The following is a 25,823-nucleotide window of genomic DNA, read 5'->3' as shown; positions in this document are numbered from 1 at the left end:
GCGCGTTACGGCAAATACGCAGGGCTCCAAAGGAGCGCGGAGTGATGCGCTAAAGTCATTGGCTAAGTTCTGGGAGGAAGGCAGGATCGCTACGCTGATTGGCCGCGATTCGGGAGGCCGGCGCAGCAGACCGCACGCAGTAGGCGGGCGGGAACGTGAAGTCTCCGCAGTGCCTGACGGGCTTGCTCGGAGGAAGGAGGCTGTCTCTGGCTGCTGAAGGGTCCCTCGTTGAGCTGCCGTGGTCTCCGCCGCCCCATGGCGGCGATCGGTGTGCACCTGGGCTGCACATCGGCCTGTGTGGCTGTCTACAAGGTGAGACTGCGAAGCTGCCTCCTGGTCTCGTGGCGGCCACACGGTTCTCTGGGCTCCGGGTCATCGGCCCGGGAACCTTGTGTAGGAGCAAGTGGCGATGTTGCGGCTTCTCCGCTCGCCCTTCACAGCCAAGCCCGCTGCGTGGAGGGTGGATGCAGGAGGGATCTCGGGCACTCCGGAATTCCCTCCTGGGACCTCCGGGCTGCTGTCTCCTTTGAGGTTCCAGGGACAGAAAGGACATGGGTTACCCAGAGGAGTCCCCGGGACCTCAAATCTGCAGGGTGCACTTAGGAGGCCGTGGCCATAGAATGACCAGAGGGTTTGAGAAGATGTCACGGCCCCCAGGATGCCTGGAGGAGTCCCCGGGGTGGAGGGAAATCGTTCTTATAAAGATGCCCAGAACAAGCCTGGATGTCAGGATCCCCAGGATGCCACTTAGTGACAACTGACCGCAGATTCCCCGAGGTCACGGTGACGTCACGGGCTCGGGATTCCCGGAGGTGGGTGGTCTTTGGAATTTTTGGGCAACCAGAAGCAATGTGGAACTGCAGCCTGGTGAAGGGTACCTAGTTAAGAATTGATACTACTGTACACACTTGATGGTTCTGGAACTGAGAACTTGACAAGGAGCTGTGACATCTTTCTCCTGAATAACGAGGCAGAAAGAACAATGACAAAGAATTTACCCATTTCTAGCTCCGTGTTTAAGCTTTACATGATTTATAAGGAAAGACCCAAGGGATTACTGTAGAAAAGTAGGGGGGAAAGGTGTATTTGTGGGAGAGTCATGTGTAACAATACTTAGTTATCGTTTATAGGATGTTCATGTTTGATTCAGTTTACTGTGCAGAACTAACCAGAAAAAGAAATGAAAGGAGTAGAAGCCTTGAAACTAATAGTGGCAGTTAAAAGATTGCTATACCTTTTTTTCTTTCCACATAGATGGCAAAGTAACACTGGCATAAATGCCAAAGTAACCTGCTGTCGGTGTTCTGAGTTAAGCAGAATAGAAGAAAGAGAGGCACTGCAGTATGTAATAAGGCTTTATGAGCAGAAGGGTGGACCAGTCTCAGGACTGAACCCCCATAGCCTTGCAGAAGCTTTTTAATGATTATTAGACAAAAGCCTTTTAGCAAATCAATTTCGGAATACCAAAACCTCTTATCTAGGAGTTGTCGGAGGAACCATTACCTAAGCGATTCTCATCCATTGCAAGAATTCCTTGTGACTGAGATCATGCAAAGGCTCTGAAATTCCCAAAGGAAGGGAAACCTCACAAATCTCAGATAATAATCACTGATTATTTACAAAAGATTACTTAAAAGCCTCAATGGCCATCACTTGGACTAAATGCCAAGTACAAAGGCTCTTCTAAAATTCTACCACAATCCTGCAGGTGTGTTCAATGAGTTTGTTTTCCAGTGTAAGAGAACTAACCTTTGTGTTTTTTTTTTTTAGGATGGCCGGGCCGATGTGGTTGCAAATGATGCAGGGGATAGAGTCACACCAGCCATCGTTGCTTTCTCGGAAAATGAACAGGTACTCTCTATTGCCCCCATTTTTGTACTTGAAGATAATGAAGAATCGCATGCATTGTAGTTAAAATGCTGCTCTTTTTCAGGTGGTTGGACTGGCAGCAAAACAAAGTAGAATAAGAAATATGTCAAGCACAGTAGTGAAAGTAAAGCAGACCCTTGGCAGAAGGTATGATGGAAAGTACTTTTTAAGATGTGGGAATCAAGAAATATGTTTGCAAGTTCTAGGCAAAATGAAACTAGAGACACTACCATTATTTGATGATAGTCTTTTAGAGAGTACCCCAGTGGGTTTGCTCAGAAATTCGATTCTTGCTAACAGGTCTGGTAGTATTAATGAATGCCGACTTTCATTTACTTTGGGTCATTTGTGTCATTCATAAGTGGTACATTGGGCATCTTGTATTTTTATATATTTTTTAACTGAGTGAACATGAACAATCTTGTTGGAATTTGAAGATTTCTCTGCATGGCGATTGAGTTTTGCAAAGTCTCCTTGAATTGGTCATAATTTATGTAGCTACTATTGATTTTCTTCCTTGGGTGCCCTTGATGACTTTCTGGGAACTGGCTTTTTCAAGTGACTCACAAATGTAATCTTTGGAGAAACAGCTTAATTAATATCTTAAGAAACAGGTCAGTCATCTGTTGTTACTTTAATTAGAAGATTATAGAAGCTTGCTTCCCCAGACTTCTGTCTCCTCAAATTATAGATTATCATAATAATTAGGGCCTTTTCATTTTCTCTGGAGTAGTAGGACTTGACAGTGTTTTAAGAGCTTTCACATCTATGATTCTATGGAATCCTCCCAACATCCCCATAAAAACTTGGCTGGGCGGGCACTATCCTCTGCTGTTTATAGATGGGGAAGTCAAGGCACATGGAATTTGTGACTTTTCCAAATTAAAGAGGTGAATTAGATAAGCCTGTAGGTCAGGACTCCTAATCCTCAGAGCCACTGTGTCTGGTCTGCTTCATTTAATTAGAATGTAAAGATTAGACATTTCCTTGTGTCGATTTTAAAATTTAACAATTGTTAGTTAAATTTAATGTCATTTACATACACAAATTAATTCTACTAGCTCTTGCCTGTTTAGTTCAGTGAACTTGACATCACAATATTTAGGAATGAATTCAGAATCTGTTGTGTATGGTGGTTATACCTCCATATCCTTTAGCTTTAGTAGTTATTACTAAGTATTAAAATGTACTGCTAAGCATATTAGAAATAAATTTGCATCTAATGTTTTTGTATCATAAATGGGGAATTGTGATAGATCTTGAAGCCAGAGTCATTGAGAAGCCAGTGATTTCTTTAGTGACCATCCCCCTTTGGAGATAACCGTAGTACAGTGTGAGAGAAAACAACGGCAACTAGTACGTTATTAGGTTTACCGTTTCTCTGGTGTGCCATCATGTCAGACTATAGCTGAGTGTCACACTCAGACACTAATGTTGATCCAGTCAAGACAGAGAACATTACCAGATGTATTCCCTGGAAGCCAGCGATGTTTTGATTTGTTTCCTTTATGCTGCCACGACTGTCATTTATCATATTATGTACTTTGTATTAGCAAACCAGCTTAAGCTCACTTTTCTGGCCTTGAAAGTTAAATCCATTTAGCAAGAATGTAGTAGTGAGTCAGGTGATTAACAGATAAACACACCACAATAAATAAGCCAAAGTTAGTAAAAGTCGAGTACTGCTCAGACATACCACTAGACCACAGCCCTGCTAGTACTTTTTCATGCTCCGTTCATTCCCCTCCTTGGCCTAGTTACTTAACTAGACCATGGTCAGATCAGGTCTCAGCCTTGGATACATTTAGCCCAAGCAATTAAGCCAACACTTCCCGAGAGTTGATGAACTCCCAAAGTCTTGGCTATATGCCTCTGTGACTTAACACAGAGGTAGCACTACTTACCTTGCTGCCAGAATGATCCTCACACCTTCCCTATAACTCTCATTCCCCTGTGGCCTTCCAGCCAGAAGTGTGTTCCTCAGACCTGGCTTCCCAGCAATTATCCCTGAGAGGAAAGAACGTGCTGGCTCCTGGAAATATGCTGAAAGCAGACAAAACTTACCCACGCCTGCACAATTGTACCCTGCTGCCCAAGAACTTGCTTCAGTAGCCTTCTTTCCCAGCCCAGTATGGCCACCACCAATAGCAGTGCGGGCATCCGTTGGTCCAGACAGGAGACACGAACTCTTCTCTCCATACTAGGCGAGGCAGAGTACATCCAACGCCTCCAGACTATGCATCATAATGCAGATGTCTATCAGGCTGTGTCTAAGCGGATGCAGCAGGAAGGCTTCCGCCGCACCGAACGCCAGTGCCGCTCCAAGTTTAAAGTTCTGAAGGCATTGTATTTAAAGGCCTATGTTGCCCATGCCACAAGTATGGGGGATCCACCACACTGTCCATTTTACGATACTCTGGATCAGCTTCTTCGAAATCAGATAGTGACTGACCCAGACAACCTAACGGAGGCTGCTGCTTGGGCCAAGCACTGTGATCAGAATTTAGTGGCCTCTAACACCCCAGGGGAAGAGGGAACCAACATGCGGAAAGTGAAAAGGATTCAGGCAGCTGGTCATCAGCATGTTTTGCAAACAGTTAAGGAATCAGATGAAGATTGTCAGCTGAGAATCAGTGACCGGATTCGAGAAGCCAGTGATCTTGAGGACTCCTGGGATGACTCCTCGGTTGCAGGTAACTCCCAAGCATGAAAGGGACTGGGGCTTAGAGTCGCTTGGTCCCAAATTGTGTTAAAAGTTTGGACGGCACCCTCTTGAGCATAACTGATTTCTGTCTCATTAAACCCCCTTTTTCTACTACTTCAGGATTTTGCAATGACCTTATGTATACGTCAAACTCTTCACATATAAAGCATACTAGTTTGGTCATTATTTGTGCATGCCAGGCAAGTGCTCCAACACTGAATAATGTCCAGCTTTGGGCATTATTTGTAATGGGAACTTAGGAGTACATGGGAGAAAAAATGGAATGGGTCTTAGGGAACTCACAGGGTCAGTTTTATAGATGATTAAAGAAGCCAAAATATCACATTACAGAATAATTTCCTTTTATTCCCTTGTGGAAAAAGAGTTTCCCAAGAACTACCCTACTTCAACTCTGTTGCTGGCTACAAGCATTCCCTTAACAGGAATGTCCTCTTTGCAACACTGTGGCTTTGTTTTTCAGGGTGCTCTCAAGGGACCCCCAGCTACAGCAGCTCCCACCACCTTTTCAGAGGTGCAGTTGCTCCCTGTCAGAGCAGCCCCATGACCAGACTGGGTATGTCGGGGGAATCCAGTCCCTGCACCAACACCAACCGAAATCCTCTTGGGGCAGCCTCCACATCACAACCTCCAGGCTCCTCTTCCAGAGTTGCTTTTCTCTCTGGTGGGGATAGACTTCTGACCAGTGAGCCCCCTCCACGGTGGGCAAGGCGAAGAAGGCGCTCGGTGGCCAGGACCATTGCGGCCGAATTGGCAGAAAACAGGAGGTTGGCACGAGAACTCTCCAAGAAAGAGGAAGAGAAGCTGGACAGGCTGATTGCTATTGGTGAAGAGGCCAGTGCCCAACAAGACACTGCTAATGAGCTGCGCAGGGATGCTGTCATCGCCGTCAGACGCCTAGCAACAGCAGTAGAAGAAGCAACTGGTGCTTTCCAACTAGGGCTTGAGAAGTTGCTTCAGAGATTGATTTCAAATACCAAAAGCTAGGAATTGGTGGAATGGCTATATTTCCCAGACTGGCACAAGTCTGTTTCTAACAAGTACCTTCTGGAACTCTGGCTCTTTTCTGTGTCTTCAGGAAAAAAGAGTAGATGAACTGTTAGTATGCAGAACAGTAGCGAGTTCCTTTCCCTAAGTTCTCCACTAATGGAAAGGCCATTGAGGGATGGAAGGGTGGCCTGGCAGAAACTAGAAGGAATAAATCAATAGCTAGCTTGTCCTGGCTTCCTCACCAGTGTGAGGCAATCTTCTTTACTTCGACAGCAGTCTCCTCATCTGTGGAGGGGATCAGTGGTCATTCCTGCCCTGCCTACCTCACAGGGTTGTTGTGAGGATCAAGTGGCTTATAGATGTGAAAGCATTTTAAAGCACTATACACATGTCAGTTACTAATGCATTCGCCCTTAGCTAAGGTGAGGCTGGGGTAAGCATGTTCATTTACAACATACAGAAGTGTAGTGGTGGCCCATGACCCCATTGCTTGAATCTTTATTAGTTTAATTTGTCTTCCTCTTAGATTGAGAGCTTAAGTTCTGAACCTTTCTGTGGTCACTAGTCTAGGTCCAGTTGTATTTGTGTCCTTGTGGCTTACATGTTCACTTCTGTGTCTCTGACATACCTACTAGCAAGCACTTTTCTTAGTCAAACCAGTGTCTCCTTCATTTTACTAGTTTCCGTTCTTTATAGAGGTAAGGGTCTAATTGGGCACTGTGGGAGGTAAACATTTCGTATTGGTACACTTTATATGGTAAAATAGTGACTGTTTTATAAAGTAGAAAGTGTAAGTAAATTCTATGCATTTCGTATTATTTGAGCCCCTTTAGATGCATAAGTTGTATGTTTACATTTGTGGTTGCCATGGTAACAACCTGGCCTTTGTCCATTTCCAATCTGCTTGTGGCTAATGGCACTTGTCTCTATTAGCTGGTGTTGGGTTTGGGCCCTGACATGTTATTGAGGGCAAGTCTAGATCCAGAGTAGCTGGTTTTTTTGTTTTTTTTTTGTTTTTTTCTAAGTGATATAAACAAGAGTTCATAGGACTAATGGGTATGGTGGAAGACAGCAGCTCTGTTTACCCTTTAGTTTTGAGAATGTTGGGAGGTGATAAAGGCTGCTTCCCAGAGAACTCTCTAAGCCCAGCGCTCACCCAGAAATACATCCCTGAGGGGAGGTGGTGACAACTACCTGCAGTGTTATTGGCCTTCATTCAACTGGTTCTAGTGGATTTTGTAGTACTTTAGAAAACACAGTAAGAATCTTAGGGGTTTAAATGCCCTTCTGCAATTAGGAAGCTTGGGAGAAAATTAGCAGGTACATTGAGAGGTTTTGTTGTGGGGGTTGCAGTCAGTTGCTTACTTGGAAGCTGGAAATATAAATTTGTAAAGAAAAGGACAAAACAATGGTAGGGCCTCCCAGTAACCATGAATAGGTGGCAAAGAGCAAGCTGCAGTAAGATTGAACACTGGCTACATGAGTATTATGTGTTGTGGAAGTCACTGGAATCTGGTTAGGACTCCTGGACTCCAGTGCTGTCACAGTTGTTTTCATTGGGTGAACCACTTACCCTTTTTGTGCCTCAATTTTTTTTAATCTCTTAAGTTGAGGAATTTCTATTAGATAATTTTTATAGTAAATTTCAATTCTAGAATTTTAAATAACATGGTAAAGGTAAAAATGGAGGTGAGCTATTTATAATATTTTCAGTCAGCAGCTATTAATGTATGTTTGAAATACTGTTTATGATTGTATTTAAGGACACTCACTATGGTATTGATGTTTCTTGATGTTCGAATGAAAGTTCTGAGCATCATACTGAATATCCGTAGATGCCTTTCTTTCACTGAAGTGGGTATATAAGTGTATGTTGTCTCTTGTTTGAGGCCATGATGTGGAAAGGTGCATATCTGTTGTAACCAAATAAAACTAATACTGATAGATAATAAGTTTTCTGGAAAGAAAACCAAAAGAAAACAAAGCAGAGAAGTACTTTAAGGAGACTTAGACCTGTGCAATATTAATCTAACGGTGACAGTATGTAGGTGGGCATCTGTTTGATACGGGAGAAATGGTAAGGAACAGAGTGGAGTTAAATTTGAGGTATTTTGAAAACCTTAATGGGCAGAGTAACCCAAAGAAGGGAATAAAACTCACGGTCCTGAGGAGTTAGCAGGAAAACATGCAAACTACTAAAGGAGACAGTGCGGTGGTGGAGGCCATGTGCAAGAAAGAGGCCTGAGCTGCAGCCTACCCATTACCTCCTCCAGCAAGCCTTTCGCCATTCTGTAACTCAGGTTCTTCATCTAACGAGGGACCTAACAATTGTCCGTCCTACCTACCTCACAGGGATGTTGTGAGGGTCCAGCACACAGATGAATGCACATTTAGATGTGTAGGTACTGGAATGTACCAGGAGTGGAGAAGGAGACTCCACAGCACTTCGTGTCGTGCTGGTGTTGGCAAATCCAGGGGTCCTGATAACTCTAAGAGATGCTTGAGAAAGTGGACATGGCAATGCTGGAAAAAAGTTGTGATGTAGGATCAACACTTCCTGAAGGCCACAATGTGAATGAGGTGCTGTCTATGCCAGCCTCCCACCACCTTTGTTTTTCTGTTACCTAACTTAATCCTGGTGTGAACAAATAAAAGTTTTGACTTGTGTGGAGCTGTGGGTCTGTCCACTACTTTCCAATGATAACTGATCCTTTGTCACCTCCGTCCTGATCTCAGTGTGTCTAGCTGTGAGTCTCTGTAGTGTCATTATGTATGTATTGTCCCCTGTGCTACCTGTGCATCCTGTCCTCAGGTGAAAGAGGCCCTCTTTGCATGCCAGTTAGGAAATGAATTTCTGTAAAATATATGCCCTCCTTGAAAATCACCCTACGCTATTAGTTAATAACTATACATACAGTATATGTTCCCAGTACATGTACATGTTCCCAGCCAACTTGAATTCTGTTCTGAACACATGATAATGATGGGGAACTTAGAACATTGGTACAAAAATCCCACTCTGGAGATACTCTGTCTCTCCTTCTACCCTCCCTTAAAATATCTGGAATGAGGGCCACATGACTCAGAAAACAAGAGGACCGGGCAGTTTCATGAGGGGAAAAAAAAAATCCTACACTGTAGATCTGGTTGTTGGCCAGTTAGATCATTAATTAGCTATGACACATGAGGCAAGCTTACCTCTGACCTGTACTAATTATTTCTCAACTAATTTTTACTTGATAGGAGAAAGGTAAGATGAACCCATATGATTCCAGAGTTCTAGACCAAATTAGCCTATTTTAAACCCTTTTTGTCCCCTCAGATGGCAGAGCTTAAGGTTCTCAAATGGCCCCTGGCCCACGGTTGGCCACTATTCATTTCCAACTTGTATTAAGCTTTCCATTCTTTGTATAGAAAATAGCCACAGCTCCTTAGAAGACTACTAGAAAGGTGCAGACCATTGTTTCAGTTTCTATGTGACCGAAGGATCAGAGCTCCCATCTGTCTTTGAGGAACAGAATTAGAGTAGTCATTTACAGTGTTAGCAGAAGGCTGCTGAAGTATAGCTGGGATCAAGTCCTGGCCTTGTCCCTATTAGCCTGTAAGTAACCATCCCTCTCTGAACACGGCTCTGAAATAATACACATAACTTTCCCACTTGGTATTATGAGGCCTGAATGGTTTGTAAGTTTGAAAACTGTGTCAACAGTATATGTTGGTATCAACATCTTAGCAACATACCCATTTTGTATTTCATAGATGCAATTATTTGGTATTTTATATGGGGTATTAACATAATATCTATTGGTACAACTTTTCATATACAACATCTATACTGTTGCTCAATATTTTGGTTTTGGATGTTAATTTTCATGTATAGAAACCAAAGAACAAATGTGGAGTTAAGTCTTTACCCTGAGTTTACTTACAGTCTTAATCTCCTTTTGTCCTTTGTATTTCAGTGGTTGGGTCTTCAGGATCATAGCTGTGAAAGTGTAGGGTATAAGATCATTGATCGAATTCAGACTCATTTGAAAATATATGACAAGGTCAGAACAAGAAAGTTAGTTACTTTCAAATGCAAAGAATAATAATTGTAAATCATTAAATTCAAGATTCTGTTATTATTGAACAATTTAATAATTTTATTGATATATTTTTGGATCTATTCAGTGGTATGAAAACTACAGTCTTCTTTAAGTCTTACAGATCTAAAATATTAATTTTTTTAATGCTGAGGTATCTACTTCTTTATGAACAGCCCTGCCGATCCACACGCTCAGAAATACATCTCAGAAAGTAAATGTTCAGTGAGTATGGTTCTTTTACTCTCTCCCCCTTACTCAAAGTAATTAATTGCCAATGATCATGGTATACCATGTTAAACTGAAATTAAAGTTTTTTTCCAAATTATTCTATATTTGGCATAATTGTAATTTTTTTTAGGTCATTGAGAAAAATGGGAAATTACGTTATGAAATAGATACTGGAGAAGAAACAAAACTTGTTAATCCAGAAGATGTTGCCAGACTGATATTCAGTAAAATGAAAGGTACTGCACAAAATTTAACTATTAACTTATTTTGCAACTTCATATATATATATATATATATGTATATATATATATATAATTTATTTACATGTACAATTGTATATGTCTGTATGTATGTGTCTATATGTATATGTGCCTGAGGTTAGAGGCATCCTCTGGAGCTGGAATTAGAAACCCTTGTAAGTTGCTTGATGTGGGTGCTGAGAATTGAATTTAGGATCTCTGCAAGGAAAATACATGTTCTTAACTACTGAGTGACCTCTGCAGCCCCTAACTGTTAACTTTCAATGATCCCTTAACTTAACCCTAAGACAGTTGGGATAGTGGTTCCCAGTGCTGAGGAGTTAGAGACACATGCATGCATAGGACTTGCTGGCTGGCCATCCTACTTGAAGAGTTCTAGGCAAGTTAAAGCCATCTTATTGTGTGCATACACACGCACGCACACATGCACGCATGTACACCAGCAAACAAAAAGACTTGAAGGGGAAAACAGTGAGCAGTTAGATCTAAATTAGATTTTGCTTGGCTACCAATTGGCTCTGGCCTTAATCTTTCCTGTAAGGACAGGTTAAGTATCTCATATCTGAAATGCCTGGGACCAGAGGTATATAAAATTTCAGAGATTTTCAAATTTGGGGATATTTACCTAGAATCTGCCAGTTAAGAATTCCTAATCCAAAATTCTGAACTCCAGATCTTTCAAGATTAAAAACTTGTTGAATGTTTCTTTGGAGCACTGCAGATTCCAGCCCATTAAACTGTAATGTAAAAGAATTGGGCCAGAGTGACAACTTCAGAACTTCAAGGTTGACAGTGTCCTCCCAGTGGTAATGTGGGCAGATTGACGCTGTGGTTTATCACCACTCCACACAAAGGCTCAGCAAGTCAGTGGCACTTTATAGAACAATTTGGGAAATTCTGGTGTAGCTTCCTTACAAGGCTCAGTTCAGCTTTGCAGTTGTTAAGATCTTGTGAAAAATCTGTCTGTGATGGCCTTAATCCGAGCACTCAGGAGGCAGAGGCATGTGGATCTCTGAGTTTGAGGCCAGCCTTTTATACAGAGTAAGTTCCGGGACAGCAGGGCTATACAGAGAACCCATCTCCAGAGAAACAAAAGTAAAAAATCATAAGAGAGGCAAGGCAGTCAGTGCTTTAATGTCCTGAGCTCATGGTGATGCAGGGGGCGGGGGGGGGGGTCGTCCTTTGTCCTTTACTTCAATGTCTTTGGGGAACTGGTTCCTGGAATCAATCTAATTCAGATTTCAGAATAAGACTGAAGAGCCGGGCTTTTTGGAAAATACCTGGTTCTGTGTCCACATGCCATCATGATACCACAAGAAGCCCAGCTTGACTTAAGAGCCACAGGATGGGAGTGAACAAGGGCAGAATCGGTACCTATTTAGTGAAGAAATCTTTAGCTTCAATTAGGAAACTACAGAAAAACATGTCCCATCGTGATGTGTTTGTGTTTGCTTTCAAATGTACAGAAACAGCACGTTCTGTCCTGGGCTCAGATGCAAACGATGTAGTTATTACCGTCCCATTTGATTTTGGAGAAAAGCAAAAATCTGCTCTGGGGTAAGTGTAACTGTCTTAACTTTGGTAGTTAAAAGAAATACCAACTGTACTCGGTAAAAAACATAGTTACATTTGGGAATAGCTTAGGCAGTACAGGGGCATTTGTTAAGTATTGCATGGTAATGTCATTCATACTGCTTTCATGAAGCACAAGAGAAGAATTCAGTATCAGATGCTGTGTGCCCTTTTAGCTGTTTTGTTGGGAACTGTTATGAATCACTTTGCCTGTTTCATGTAACTGAAGCTTATGTGGAAAATACATAAGAATGTTGTAAAAAAAAAAAAAAAAAAGGGGGTGATTATTGAATAAAATGGGCACAGTAAAGAAACCAAACTAGCTGCTCCATGGGTAAAAGGGGTAAGTTTATTCCAAACTGCCAAGACTGTCTCTCAGGGAAGCAGGGGGCAGGAATGGGGAAGGGGGTGTTCCAAGGCTTTAAAGGATCCAGTGCCTGGGAGGACGGTTTGGAACCTGTAAGCTGGGGTAGAGGACTTTGAAGTGTATAACAGGTACTTGTGAGTGGAGACTGAAGGAGTTTAGAAGCTGCCATAGACCTGGATATGCTAATAGGCACCACAGGAGTGTGTTAATGGAAGAGCCAGAGGTCCCTTCTGCCAGGGGTAAGGACAGTGCTTCCTTTTAGCAGGCAGGGATACTTACTTCTGTATAAACACCAGACTTTGGGGAAAGGATTTTTTGGGGACCAGACAAGTATTTATCTTAGTTCTTAAGATCTAAACAAAAAGAGTTAGATTTGTTCCTCACAAGTGTCATGAGATGCAATTCATGAGTATGGGTGCTCTTATTGTACTTAGTAGAGTTCTACCTGTGTTTTGGCAAGCAGAGAAATTTGCTTTTGGGCCCAGAGTAAAGAAATGAGTGGGGGGAGAGGGGGCTAGAGAGATGGCTCAGTGGTTAAGAGCACTGACTGCTCTTCCAGAGGTCCTGAGTTCAATTCCCAGCAACCACATGATGGCTCACAACCATCTGTAATGAGATCTGGTGCTGTCTTCTGGCCTGCAGGCAACATGCAGGCAGAATACTGTATACATAATAAATATTTTTTAAAAAAAGAAATTGGGACATTCCGTGATGTTTTAGACATTGTTATCACTTCCTAAAATTTGCAATCATGGGGATTGATCGGCTTTCTTCATTCAGTTAAAAAATTACTGATTTCTTTTACCTCCTAAGGTACATTGTAGTCCAGTAGAGTATATAGAGACGGATGAGATGTGGCTCTAACATCAGAATTAACTCTAATTATATAATGTGGTCCTTCCTTCAAAGGGGCATGTTGTGAACTGTATGGAGGCAAGGTACCCATCCTAGACTTTCAGAGCCCAGAGACTCCCAGAAGAAGTGAACTTTATTTTAACATATATTTGAGAACTATCTTTTTCCATTTCTTTCTCCTTTTTTGTGTGTATCTGCATGTGTGTGGTGCATATGTGTTTGCCGGTACCTTTGGAGGTCAGAGGTCCTGATTAGGTATCTTCTTCAGCCACTTTTCACCCCATCTTGAGACAGAGATTCTCATTAAACTTGACACTCATCCATATGCCTGGGCAGCCTGGTTATCAAGCTCCAAGGATCCTGTCCTGTCCCCTGCCACAGTTGGATACATGTATGCACTCAACACTCACCCTGTCCCAGCACCATGGTTACAGACACAGGCCACCACACTTGTATGTTTGTGGGTGCTGGGGATTCAAACACAGATCCTCGTGCCTGTGTGGTTTCAAGGTGAATAACTAATGCGTAGTCCGTAAGGTCAGGATAACTTTTAATAGGTAAATGCCAACCAACAGGAAGATAGAGCGTGTCAAGGCAGCAAGGAAAGAGAGAGACCATGTGCCTTGTCTATCCCTTTAAAACATCTCACACATCATCAGGTGATGTCAGGGTGTAGTTGGGCACACCTGTAGCCAGCCCTTAGGAGGTGTGTCTCCCTACAGTGTGGCAGGCCTGTTTACTGACTGAGCCACCCCCGAGTCCTGACAGTTTTTTTTTTTTTTTTTTCTTATTCAAAGTAAGTGCAAACTATTTTATTGAGAAAACAAGCTCTGAGCAGTGTATTTTTAAACAGAATGTGAATTTGAGTCATTTCTTTTTCAATGCTCTACTTCTGGTACTGTCTAGTGGAGTATCATTTGCTAGTGCATGAACCTTGCAACAGAGCATAGCTACAAGGGTAGGGCTGAGCATGTGATATGAAATTAATTGAGAGCAAATTGTTCCCAGAGAAGCAGCTGGAGCCGCTGGATTTAATGTGTTGCGACTAATACACGAGCCGTCTGCAGCTCTTCTTGCTTATGGGATTGGACAAGACTGCCCTACCGGGAAGAGGTAAATACGATATCTGGAGTTTTCAACTCATTATATGTCCATCAGCTTGGTGCTGACCTTTATAGAGGAAAGACACATGAACCCACCTCACTAGTTCTGAGCAGCTGAGGAGGAGCTGCAGAGAAAGCAGGGAATCGGAAGCTGAGAGTCCTCCTGATACCCTCATTTTGTTGTAGAAACTAGATAATTATAGACAGATCCAGTTTCCAACTGATAGTAGAGCACTATGAATCTTACCACACTTCCAGTTTCGATGCAGTGCTAACCTTTCCAAATTGTTGGATCCTGTTCAAATTTCTCATGGTTAGAGAAACTAATGTGTTTAAATCACTAGGAAATTATTTTAAGGTAAACCAGATTAATATAAAAACATTAAAAATTATGAATTCTGATATACCAGAAATAGGGAGTTGACTTCTAGTGTCCTTGTGATTTGGATCCGAGGACTATGTCATAGTAACTTGTGTAATAGCAACAGGATTTCCGTACTTGATTCTATTCTGATTCAGAATAATCATGAACCCCTTGTTTGATTTGAACCCCTTGTTTGATTTACTTTGAAAAGTTTGTGTTTTGAAGTCTAGTCTCTCAGAAAAAATAGTTTCTCCAGCATGGCTGGCTGAAAGGAGCATTGATTTAGTTTCAGAAATGTGTGTTCAAGGCTGACTTCAACACTGGTGACTAGAGACAGCCGATGGCCCATGCCAGCTCTAAATTTTCCTTTGGTAAAATAAACAGAGTCAAACTAGTGGCTTCAAAATGTTGTGGTTCTCTGACGAGTTGTTTTTTGTTTTGTTTTTTCCTTGAAGCAATGTTTTGGTATTTAAGCTTGGAGGAACATCCTTATCCCTCAGTGTCATGGAAGTCAACAGTGGGATGTATCGGGTTCTTTCAACAAGCAGCAGTGATGACATAGGGGGTGCACATTTCACAGAAACCTTAGCCCAGTATCTGGCTTCGGAGTTCCAGAGGTGAGTGCCCAGTTCACTGTGACTGAGGCTTCTCTTCAGGGGCTTGGTTTAGTTTTCCCTAATTGAAACTTTTCTTTCTTTTTCTTTCCCTTTCCTTTCTCTTTTTAAGATTTATTTATGTGGCTGGAGAGGTGACTCGGCCTCTTGTATAATACTCTGGTATAATGTACTGTTAATGGCTGAGCTGTCTCTTCAGTCCCAGCACCTTGAGCTGTCAGTATCAGCAGTTGGCTCATACCATACACAGTGATGGTGTGGTGATTGTAAAGGTGTCGCACCTGCCATAGACTCTTATATCAAAGTACACAATACAGCCATTCAAAAATAAAAATGGGTTATTTTTCCTGGAAGGACCCAGACAGTCCACTTAGAAAAGTTTAATAGCATTAGAAGCCACATTACTAGTATTTGATTAACTCATTATTGATGTAATGGTATTTAGATTTTAGTGGCATTAAATTATAAATGACCCAAGACCTTCAAACTTCCAATGTTACATTTTTAGGTTGTTCAAACATGATGTGAGAAGAAATGCCCGAGCCATGATGAAATTGATGAACAGTGCTGAAGTGGCCAAACATTCTTTGTCAACCTTAGGAAGTGCCAATTGTTTCGTAGATTCATTGTATGAAGGCCAAGATTTTGATTGCAACGTGTCCAGGTAAAACTGATACACGAAAGAAAGTTCAGACATTCTGGGAGCATCTCGTGTGTGTAATTTTCCAATGTACAGCTTTTCTTTTTTTCCTTGGTTGTCTGTAGTGAGGGAACTTCATTGTCCAGATTTGGGGTTTATTTTTATCAAACTAAATAGTTGTTACATTTTGATTCCAAAGTCCTTGCTCTGTAATTATTGCTCTTTATTGAAGATGGACGTTTGTCTTGTGCTTGCTCTTTTGGCTAGGCTAGCTGGCCAGTGAGCTGTCAGGAGAGTATTTGTGATCTCCCCTTACCTTCCCTAGTACTGGGGCTACAGGCACATGCAGCCATGCCCAGTTTGTTACATGGGTGCTGGAGATTCGAACTTAGGTCCTCACCCTTGTAGAGTAAGTGCTATTTCCCACTAAGCCATCTCCCCAAACCCCCCCCCCTTTTTTTTTAAGACTGGATTTTATATAGCCCAGGCAAGCCTCAAACTCATAGTACCTGAGGATGACCTAAGTTGGTCCTCCTGCATCTGTTTCCCCTTCTTGGGGCTGCAGATATGTGCCACAATGCCAGTTTGTGCATTACTGGAGCCTAGGACGTCATACATGCTAAGCAAGCACTCTGCCAACTAAGCAACATCCCTAACCAATATTTTATACTTTAATCATGTTTGTGACGTTTAATAAAAACAGATTTAATGTGCATAAAATAGCTTTTAATACCATGTCTTTTATATGTTGCAAGGCATTGCCTACAAGTGATTGCACCTTTATCGAGATGATTGGATGCTACCCCTGCCTCTCACATTGCGTGCATTTAACAATAACTCTAGTTAGCCTGTTGCAATTTCTCAGCATTCTGACAACATACTACTTTAAAGCACAGTTGGAGTTACCCGGCTTCCTGAGTTGTATTTTTAGGATTCTCTTGACTGGTTTGGGGCACCTTCTCCATTTTTGTCTCATAATTGAGGCGCTTCCCTTCAGTTGGCTTTTCTGAAAATCCTGCCCATGATGTTTAAACTGAAGTCATATTGTGCAAAGGGAAACATTAAAAAACACTGTTCTTTGGGAGCCTTTGTGGTTAGTGGCTCTTTAGCACAGCCCAAAGGACAGAAAATGTGTTAAAGTGCATTGAGTCTCTTGAGGTGGAGAATCTTCACGTTGTTTCTATTTCCAGAGTGCCTTAGTGCCAAGTCTTCAAATACTGAGTGTGTGCTTGCTTATTCATAACCATGTAAAAAGGAAATGAAATTTGTCATTTTACATTAAGGAATTTATCTCAAAGATTTCAACCATGAAGTATATTTAGTTTTTGTAGGTAAGAAAATTTAAATCATTTCCCTACATTTAAGAAGTTAAATGTAGGTCATCGAGATGGCTCAGCAGGTAAAGGTACCTGATGATCTGAGTTCAATCCCTGAAACCCTCATGATGGAGGAAGAGAATCAACTCCTCTAACTTATCCTCTATCTTTACATATGCACCATGTACACGTGTACAAATAAATGTAAAAGAAATTCAATACATGGGGATTAAAGAAGCAAACTGCCACTTTTGGCATGGTTTAATGGAGATTTCTGAGTTTTTGTTGTTATTCATTAATAAAATATTGTAACTTAATTTTAAAAAGTTTACTATGAAATGGGGAAGTACAGTTCTTATGGAGTGAATCTTCTCAATAATTACATGTCAGTATACAACTTTCTTAGTGAGGAAGTTGTCTCAACAACTCTTAGTACAGACTGAATAGTCTTCTAACATGACCTCAGGCTATAACAGGAAGTAACTAGGAATAATTGTTAAAGCTTGGATGTGTGAAAAATGCAAAGTGATCCAGATGTGGCGGTTTTGTTAGGGTCAATGGATTTATTGTGGATATGCCATGTATTTGTGCATCTTCTTAGCTATTTTTTGGACACTTATGGGTCAGCCATGATAGCTCTCCCTTTGAATTGGATATTAAATATCATCAGATGTGTAGGGGACTAACTTGGAAGGATGGAGACACATACAGTTTAGTAACTTGCAAAGCCATTCTTAGGAGATAGGCATTCCTCTACTGAGAAGTCACACTGCACTAAAGCCTTTTTGCTCTGCCCCCTCTGTTCCCATGTTCACATCTGCGCGCAGAGCAAGGTTTGAGCTTCTTTGCTCTCCACTTTTCAACAAATGTATAGAAGCAGTCCGAGAACTCCTACGTCAGAGTGGATTCACAGCGGATGATATTAACAAGGTAACTCTATCCTCACCTTATCTGTTTTAGGGGCAATTTCAGATTTAAAACTTAGAGAATAATGGTGTAGAAAAATACCTGTTTCACAACTTTTGTTAATAATTATGATCTGATGAATTCACATGTTATGTGTATATTGTCTCCTCACACACACACAAAAACAGACTTCTTCCCTTCCAATATATGTTTATTTATATGTGAGACAGATAGATAGCTACTGAAGTGTGTCTGTGTGCCAGGTACATGTTTGTTGACCACTAACCATCAGCTCTGAGGTAGGCACTGTCCCAATTTGTTAGGTTGAGACACTCAAGTCCAGAACTGAAGTGACCTCTTGAAGATCTTGAGGTTAGTGAGGAATAGAAGCAAGATTTAACCGAGTAGGATTCCTGAATTGGGGGGATGACTTGCAAAAACATAACTCCTGGGCAGCCGCGTCATGGGAAAGCCCAGCAGCATGGATGACAGACATCTCTGCCTCCCTGGAGGCAGCCCCCACACACTGCATGCTGTCCCCAGCAACTGTTACTCTACAACCTAGGGGTGGGCCTTGTGGGTCTGGATTCCTCGGAGCTTAGGAAGTTTCCTTAGCTTCCTGAGTTAGTGTTGTTGTTGTTTGTTTTGGGGGGGCTTTGTTTGTTTTGGTTTTTTGAGACAGGGTTTCTCTGTGGCTTTGGAGCCTGTCTTAGAACTCGCCCTGTAGACCAGGTTGGCTTCAAACTCACAGAGCTCCTCCTGCCTCTGCCCCCCAAGTGCTGGGATTAAAGGCATGAGCCACCATCACTGGCAGCTTCCTGAATTTATGGCTTCCCTCTGGGGCACTGCTTCAATTCAGAGGAAGAGCTGCACGATTGCAGCTTCATTGTCTGCACCTTACTTTCTTATAAGAGAGTGGCAGTATACCATAGGAATAAGTAGTGTGACTGATTCTGAGGGTTCTTGGGAACCGTAACAGTAAACAGTCCAAAGCATACTGTGGATGATCAGTTAATGTCAGTTCCCTTCATTTGTCATGGGGCTCTGTCATCTAGTTGCCACTACAGTTCAACTCTGAATTGCTTGAGTTGAGGTAGAATAGTCTTAAGCTCTAGACTGTTGCTGTGGGCACACAGGCCTTGAGAACTGAAAATCGTGTGTCTGTCTTCTGTTGCCCTTAGCGCAGTAAGATCTCCACTCTGAGTGCTTTTCTAGAGCAAGCAGGGTGTCTTGCCCAGGTTGCATGTGAGTAGCAGACAGTGGCTGCAGCTCTCCGCTTGAGGCTCTTCCCCTGGCTTCACACAGGACATAGGTTAAAGAAGCAGCGAGGTGCAGTTCCCACTCAGTGGAGGTGTAGGAGAGGACAAACATTTGAGAACATATGCTACCTCTCGTGCTTCTGCTTAGAAGTGTGTGGTATGACAGTATACCGTTGGCTCCTAGACAGGCCTGACAGTACAGTGGCCAGTCCTCTTTGGGGAAAGGAGACTGGTGATTGGGCTTTATAGGCATTAAACATTTAATCCACAAAAGCACTAACAGGCAGGCACTATCTACATTTTCAGGTGTTTTTATTTTATAAAACACTAAAAACTAGTAGTAAGAACAGATAATTAGCGCCATGTATAGTGTAGTGCGTATGGTAATTCTAATACTGGAGAACTAGGCGTTCAAGATCATACTTGATTGCATATATAGAGTTCACAATGAGCGTGGGCTACATGAAACCCCCCACCAAGTCCAGACTTCCCTCACCCCCTGAAGACAATTAACAGTACAGAAGGTGTATTTACAAATTACAATATAAATGAAAACTATTTTCTATTCAAATATTAAGTTGGCAGAAGAAGTCTCATTTCTAAGACTCAGATTAACTTATTTAGACTAAAACCTACTCTTTACTGTCATAGTGACACTGTACTTTTCATCCTAAAATGAATGATAAAAAAACAAATTTTCCAGATGGGGGGAGGTTAACTTACAGTTTAGTAATATAACCTTTTGTTAAGTATGAGACTTTTTAAAAGAAATTCTACATTTCTGTTCTGTGGGTATTTAATAGCATCATAAATGTCAGGAAAATATTTCCTTCCTAAAGGCAAACCCATTTAGAAAGAGAGAGAGAGAGAGAGAGAGAGAGAGAGAGAGAGAGAGAGAGAGAGAGAGAGGAGGAGAGGGAGGGAGGGTGGAAGGGAAGAAGGAAAGGAAGGAAGGAAGGAAGGGAGAGAGGGAGGGAAGAAGGAAAGGAAGGAAGGAAAAAGAAAACCTGGTATTTCTCACACCTTTGCCTGAAGATTGGCATGGTACCCCTTGTCTCTTACCACATGTTCAAGAGCTAGTTGTTCTAACTAACTAGTTCTAATGCCCTTTTCTGTCACATCCAACTTTAAGCGCATCCATTAAAAGATTATTAAAGAAGTTAGCAGTGCATGGGTAACTTGGCTAAGACTTGTGTTTGCTCAGCATCCTGCATGTCCAGAGTCTCGGGTGCTGATTGGATGAATGAAGGAGAAACCCAGGGCTTTTCAAAGGAGTACTTTTACATTAAGCTGTCCAGAGATGAGAATTAGTCAGATAGCGTACTGAGAGCTTAGACTATAGTTTGTACAAACATAAAGCATCCTTTTTCTCAAGGTCCTTGTTATTTTTCCATTGTAGAGGCAAAAATCTATAGTAAATTTCTCTTAAGGAGAGATTAGTAATACAGAATACAAAAATGATGTAGATGTACATAAACATTTCTTATAAAGTATTGGGATAGGCTGGGCAACGGCAGTGCACGCCATTAATCCCAGCACTTGGGAGGCAGAGGCAGGTGGATCTCTGTGAGTTCAAGGCTAACCTTGTCTACAGAGTGAGTGCTAGGAGAGGCTCCAAAGCTACACAGAGAAACCCCCATCTCGAAAAACAAACAAACAAACAAAAAACCAAACAACCAAACAAAAAAACCCCAAACAAACAAAGTGTTGGGCTAGTACACACTGTTAATTCTTCCTGTTCAGTTGACTTCATAATTAAACTTTGTAGCATATTAATCATAAGCTCACTATATATTTCTGTACTGTATTTTATAGTGTGGTTCTATATTTTAAATTTGTTGAGAGTAAAGGATAGGTTAACTGCATTTGTATGTTAGGTGTTAGGTAACATAATATGTCAAACAAGGTCTCGTGTGTTCCAGGTGGCTTATGGTATTCCTCTTCCTGTTTTAGGTTGTACTGTGTGGTGGGTCTTCAAGAATCCCAAGGCTGCAGCAGCTGATTAAAGATCTCTTCCCAGCTGTGGAGCTTCTCAACTCCATCCCCCCAGATGAGGTCATCCCTATTGGTGCAGCCATAGAAGCCGGGATTCTTGTTGGGAAAGAGAGTGCTTCAGTGGATGACTCTCTCATGATAGAGTGTTCAGCCAAGGATATTTTAGTTAAGGTAACTAGGGGATGAGTGTCTCTCTTGCTCAGTCAAGGCTATTTTAGTTAAGGTGTACTTACTTTCTATGCATTTCCAAAGAGTTACTACAAATTAGTTGCTGTAAGTTTTCACTTACATTGTAATGTGTAATAAGCACAGTAAGGACTATAAATTTAGAATAGTAATTATATTTTTACGGGTTCTTTATGTTGTTTCATTTAGTGTCTATGGAACATGTTAATTTCCTAAGAAAATGAAAGTACAATTTTTAAACACCAGCTTTTAGCATCTGGAGAGAGAGTGATGTGTCTGTGTAATTAAACAAAAGGAGGTGGAATTGTGTGTGGTTTTTCTATCTACTTACTAGATTCTCAGCATGGACTATCTCTTTCCATTCCAGCAGGAGTAATGAGCTATTTCCGGTTGTAAAGATAAAAGCCAGAGTGTTCATCTTGTTTTCCTGCTTCCTAGGGGGTCGATGAATCAGGTGCCAACAGATTCACAGTACTGTTTCCATCCGGGACTCCTCTGCCAGCCCGAAGACAACACACCCTACAAGCCCCTGGCAGTATATCTTCCGTTTGCCTTGAACTCTATGAGTCTGAGGGGAAGAACTCTGCTAAAGAGGAGACCAAGTTTGCACAGGTAAATAGACAAAATTGGACACTACAAATTTGTTACAGGCAAATATTTAGCTTTCCCTTCAAAAGTCAATTCAGTTAGCATCTCCATTAATACTAAGTCGATGTAGTCTAGTAATATTCTTATTCATTGTTTAAAAATAAGAAATAGGTGATCTTTCATTTGATAGTGTTATGAAAAAATAAGAATGAAATCATCTTGTGATTAAAGCACTTGTTGTGTGTGTGCTCTTGGCCAGTCTTAGTAATTAGGTAACTGCAAAGTGACGATAAAGCTGTTTGGTAAATGCCAGGTGTTATATGAGATAATGTTCAAACAGAACCACCTGACTCTAGTTATACTCTGACTTCCACATGCATCAAGGCTTGAGTATGCACATGCAAAATAAATAAGATAATTTTTTAAAAAGAATATTGCAGAAGTTATGTGGTACCAAGTTGGAAAGAGACTGTTTCCTTGCTCCCATCTGTTCTCACCTCTTTTTCCAAATGAGTCACAGGGTGGTGACTTACTTGTAAGGTTATTAAACTTGATCTTGGCAAAATTTGGGAAGGCAATGACGAACTCCTAATTTGCTCTTTCGGAATATCCATCTTTCAGGAACTAAGAGATTTTCATAACGATTCTTACTAACAAATGTAACCCCCAAATTCTGTATATTTCTTTTAAATGGGTAGCATTCCAAGTATACAAAGAAGATATTATGGAGCATAGTCTGTGTTACTGTTGAAAGTAGCTTACTTCTTCCCCACCCCCAAGTAGTCTTTGTTTTTTGAGGACAGTACTTCTTAGCAGCAATCATGTTAATGGGATGTTACATAAAAAGAGGGACAAATACATTAATTGTCTTATATATCCTCCCTCTGAAGGAGATAAGGCTTAAATCCCTAATCTCTGAATGTTCTTTAAGTGGTGGGCTGGTTGAAAACTGCCTCACTTTAAAAGGTTTGTTTTGATACTAAACTTTGATCCTTTACAATAAAAAAAATACCTAATCGTCTTTGTTTTTGCACGAACAGGTTGTACTTCAGGATTTAGATAAAAAAGAAAACGGATTACGTGATATATTAGCTGTTCTTACTATGAAAAGGTACAAAATTAACTGTTTCCAATATTATAAAGACTCTGAAGCTTGGTTCCATTAGAGTTTGACTAACTTACCACTCTAGGCAAATCATTTGTCAAAACGCTTCAGCAGTGGAAATGTGGAAATGGATCCCATTTCCACTGTTAGATCTGTTTTAGGAGTGTATACCAGCTAGTTAGCATTGTGGGTCTTCTATGGACCCTTCTTTATGCAATAGAAAAGCTAGTCTAGGAAATTGGTTACTAATTAAATTCAGCTGTTGCCATTTCTTTACTGCCAGGCCATCTTACCACTGTTTATTTCAAGTAAATCTTTCCCATTTGATTTTTAAAACAGTATATTCTGTAAACCATACTTAGAAAGAATGCTGAACTCATTGGGATGGGCTTACCCTGACCTATCCTAGCTTGTATAAAGTTTTAAGCTTTTAATATCTTAGATTTTCAGAAAATATAGCTATGGTCTCTGAGGTCTAGAAGGAAATTTAAGAGCCTCCTAAAAACAGCACATGCTCAATTTAAAGACACTGAACTTATGTTTAATCTTTTTTTTTAAGAAATGAGGTTTTTGTGTTTTATTTATTTATTTTAAGATTTATTTATTTATTTATTTATTATGTATACAACAGTCTGCTTCCATCTATATATGGAAGGCACCAGATCTCATTACGGATGGTTGTGAGCCACCATGTGGTTGCTGGGAATTGAACTCAGGACCTCTGGAAGAACAGCCGGTGCTCTTAACCTCTGAGCCATCTCTCCAGCCCCTATGTATTTATTTCTTATGTATATAGTGTTCTGCCTACACATATACCTGCAGGTCAGAGAGGGCACCAGATCTTATTACAGATGGCTGTAAACCACCATGTGGTTTCTGGAATTGAACCCAGGACCTCTGGATGAGCAGGCAGTGCGCTTATCCTCTGAGCCATCTCTCCAGACCTTAATCTTTATCTTAATAAACTTCTTTTCAAAATTTCAATTTCAAAATTGGTGATTTTTTGTTTGTATAAATAAGCTTATGAAATATAATTTATTTCTTGTATCTTTAGGGATGGATCTTTACAAGTGACATGCACAGACCAAGAGACTGGAAAATGTGAGGCCATCACTGTTGAGGTTGCATCATAACTGTTTCAGATAAACCAAGAGTTTTTTAGAACTATAATATCAACACCATTTGGTTTTGTGTATAAGTGATGTTTATAATAAAACACTTTTTCAATGAATGGTATAAGCTATGTTTCTATTAAAGTACAATTTATTAGTAAGTACTGAGTCTGTTTTCATTTTCATATAAGATTAACTATTATTAATGGAAAATAGGTACTTGTTCATGAAGCTGTTTAAGATGTTAGTTGTCATGACTGGAAGAAAATATACTGGAAACCTTGGAAGTATTAAATATTCTAATTTTAAGAGACTTCTCTTGATTTCTTGGTCAGTAAGAGCATTTAAATGCCTTCCATAATAGCTGAAAACAGTTGCAGGCTGTAGCATATTAGCTTCCTCATGACAAAATGCCCAACATAAACTCTTACCAGGAGGAAAGATTTATATAGTTCATGGTTTCAAAGATTTCCACCCATTATGATGGTGAGGGCGTGCACTACATACAGCCCTTCATTCACAGCATTGTGACTGGAAGCAAAGGAGTATATGAAGGAACCAGAGCAAGATAACTCCCAAGGATGCATCCTTCAACCGTGCCTCACCCCTTACTCTCCACCCGATTCTCAATAGTGCCATCATACCATGAAAACAATCCATGGAATAGATCAGAACCCTCAAGATCCAGTCCTACCCCACTCAGCAACTAACTCCTAATACATGAACCTTTGAGGAATATTTCATAATTAATCTGTAACATTCTACCCCTGACCTCAAAGGCTTATTCCATCTCAATGAAAAATGCATTTAGTACATCTCCTAATGTCCCCCATTAGGTTTAACTGTCAACCTTCTTCAAAAGTACATATACAAATTTTCTGATACTCAGCCAGGTGGTGGTGGTGCACACCTTTAATCCTAGCACTTGGGAGGCAGAGGCAGGCTGATCTCAGTGAGTTCAAGGCCAGCCTGGTCTATAGTAAAGCAAGTTCCAGAATAGCTAGAACTATTGCACAGAGAAATGTTGTCTCAAAAATACAAAAAAAAAAAAAAAAAAAAAAAAACTCAAGACAAAACTCTTAGCTGTCAGTCCTTGTAACACTTGAAAAGCAAGCCAGGCAGTGGTGGCTCATGCCTTTAATCCCAGCCTCTGGAGGCAGAGGCAGGTGGATCTCTGTGAGTTCGAAGCCAGCCTGGTCTACGGAACGAGTTCCAGGACGGGCTCCAAAACAATTCAGAGAAACCCTGTCTTGAAAAACAAAAAAACAAACAAAAAACCAACAACAACAACAAAAAAAAACCCAAAACATTTGAAAAGCAAGTTACATACTTCTGGCATATGGTAGTATTGAATAAACATTTTCATTCCCAAAGACAGAAATGCAGGCATAGAAAGCATGACTTTGGACCAAAACCTCCTAAGGCGAATACTAAATCTTGTAGCTCCATGTCTGGCATCAAGGACACACTGTCATATTGCCAGCTCCAGCACACTGGGCCCTGTCTGGCCTTGTCAGCTGCAGCCTACATCTCTGGAGCTGTCTCTGCTCACCGCCTGGAGCTCTCCTTAGCAGATGTTCCCCACTCCATCACCTTGAACATCTTGAGGTCTCCATCCTGTGGCTTTATCCTCAACTTCAATTCCTATTTCATTACATTTTGATAGCTTTAATATGTGTGAAAA

General features: G+C 41.1%; 2 protein-coding genes across 3 annotated transcripts; both read left to right on the top strand.

Moving 5' to 3' along the window:
- The first annotated feature begins 145 nt into the window (after window positions 1-145).
- On the top strand, window positions 146-24,258 carry Hspa14 (heat shock protein family A (Hsp70) member 14). Of its 2 annotated transcripts, XM_027405209.2 has the most exons (14): window positions 146-312; window positions 1,771-1,851; window positions 1,934-2,016; window positions 9,843-9,891; window positions 10,028-10,133; window positions 11,624-11,714; window positions 13,960-14,064; window positions 14,874-15,035; window positions 15,541-15,696; window positions 17,816-17,918; window positions 21,107-21,319; window positions 21,773-21,946; window positions 22,963-23,033; window positions 24,082-24,258. In XM_027405209.2, the coding sequence occupies exons 1-14, from the start codon at window positions 256-258 to the stop codon at window positions 24,158-24,160; spliced, it is 1,530 nt and encodes a 509-aa protein (XP_027261010.1). In that variant the 5' UTR covers window positions 146-255; the 3' UTR covers window positions 24,161-24,258. The 2 variants fall into 2 exon arrangements, with proteins under 2 accessions (XP_027261010.1, XP_027261011.1); XM_027405210.1 differs by lacking the exons at window positions 146-312; window positions 1,934-2,016 and having other exon boundaries at window positions 1,772-1,851.
- On the top strand, window positions 1,795-8,252 carry LOC118238601 (zinc finger and SCAN domain containing 29). The gene is made up of 4 exons (XM_035442825.1): window positions 1,795-1,851; window positions 1,934-2,016; window positions 3,835-4,562; window positions 5,055-8,252. Exons 3-4 carry the CDS (start codon window positions 4,001-4,003, stop codon window positions 5,576-5,578), a joined length of 1,086 nt encoding a protein of 361 aa, XP_035298716.1. The 5' UTR covers window positions 1,795-1,851; window positions 1,934-2,016; window positions 3,835-4,000; the 3' UTR covers window positions 5,579-8,252.
- Window positions 24,259-25,823: the final 1,565 nt, after the last annotated feature.

Source organism: Cricetulus griseus, chromosome 3 (genome assembly GCF_003668045.3).
Source record: "Cricetulus griseus strain 17A/GY chromosome 3, alternate assembly CriGri-PICRH-1.0, whole genome shotgun sequence".
Classification (NCBI taxonomy): Eukaryota; Metazoa; Chordata; class Mammalia; order Rodentia; family Cricetidae; genus Cricetulus; species Cricetulus griseus.
This window is presented reverse-complemented; position numbering and strand designations above follow the sequence as displayed.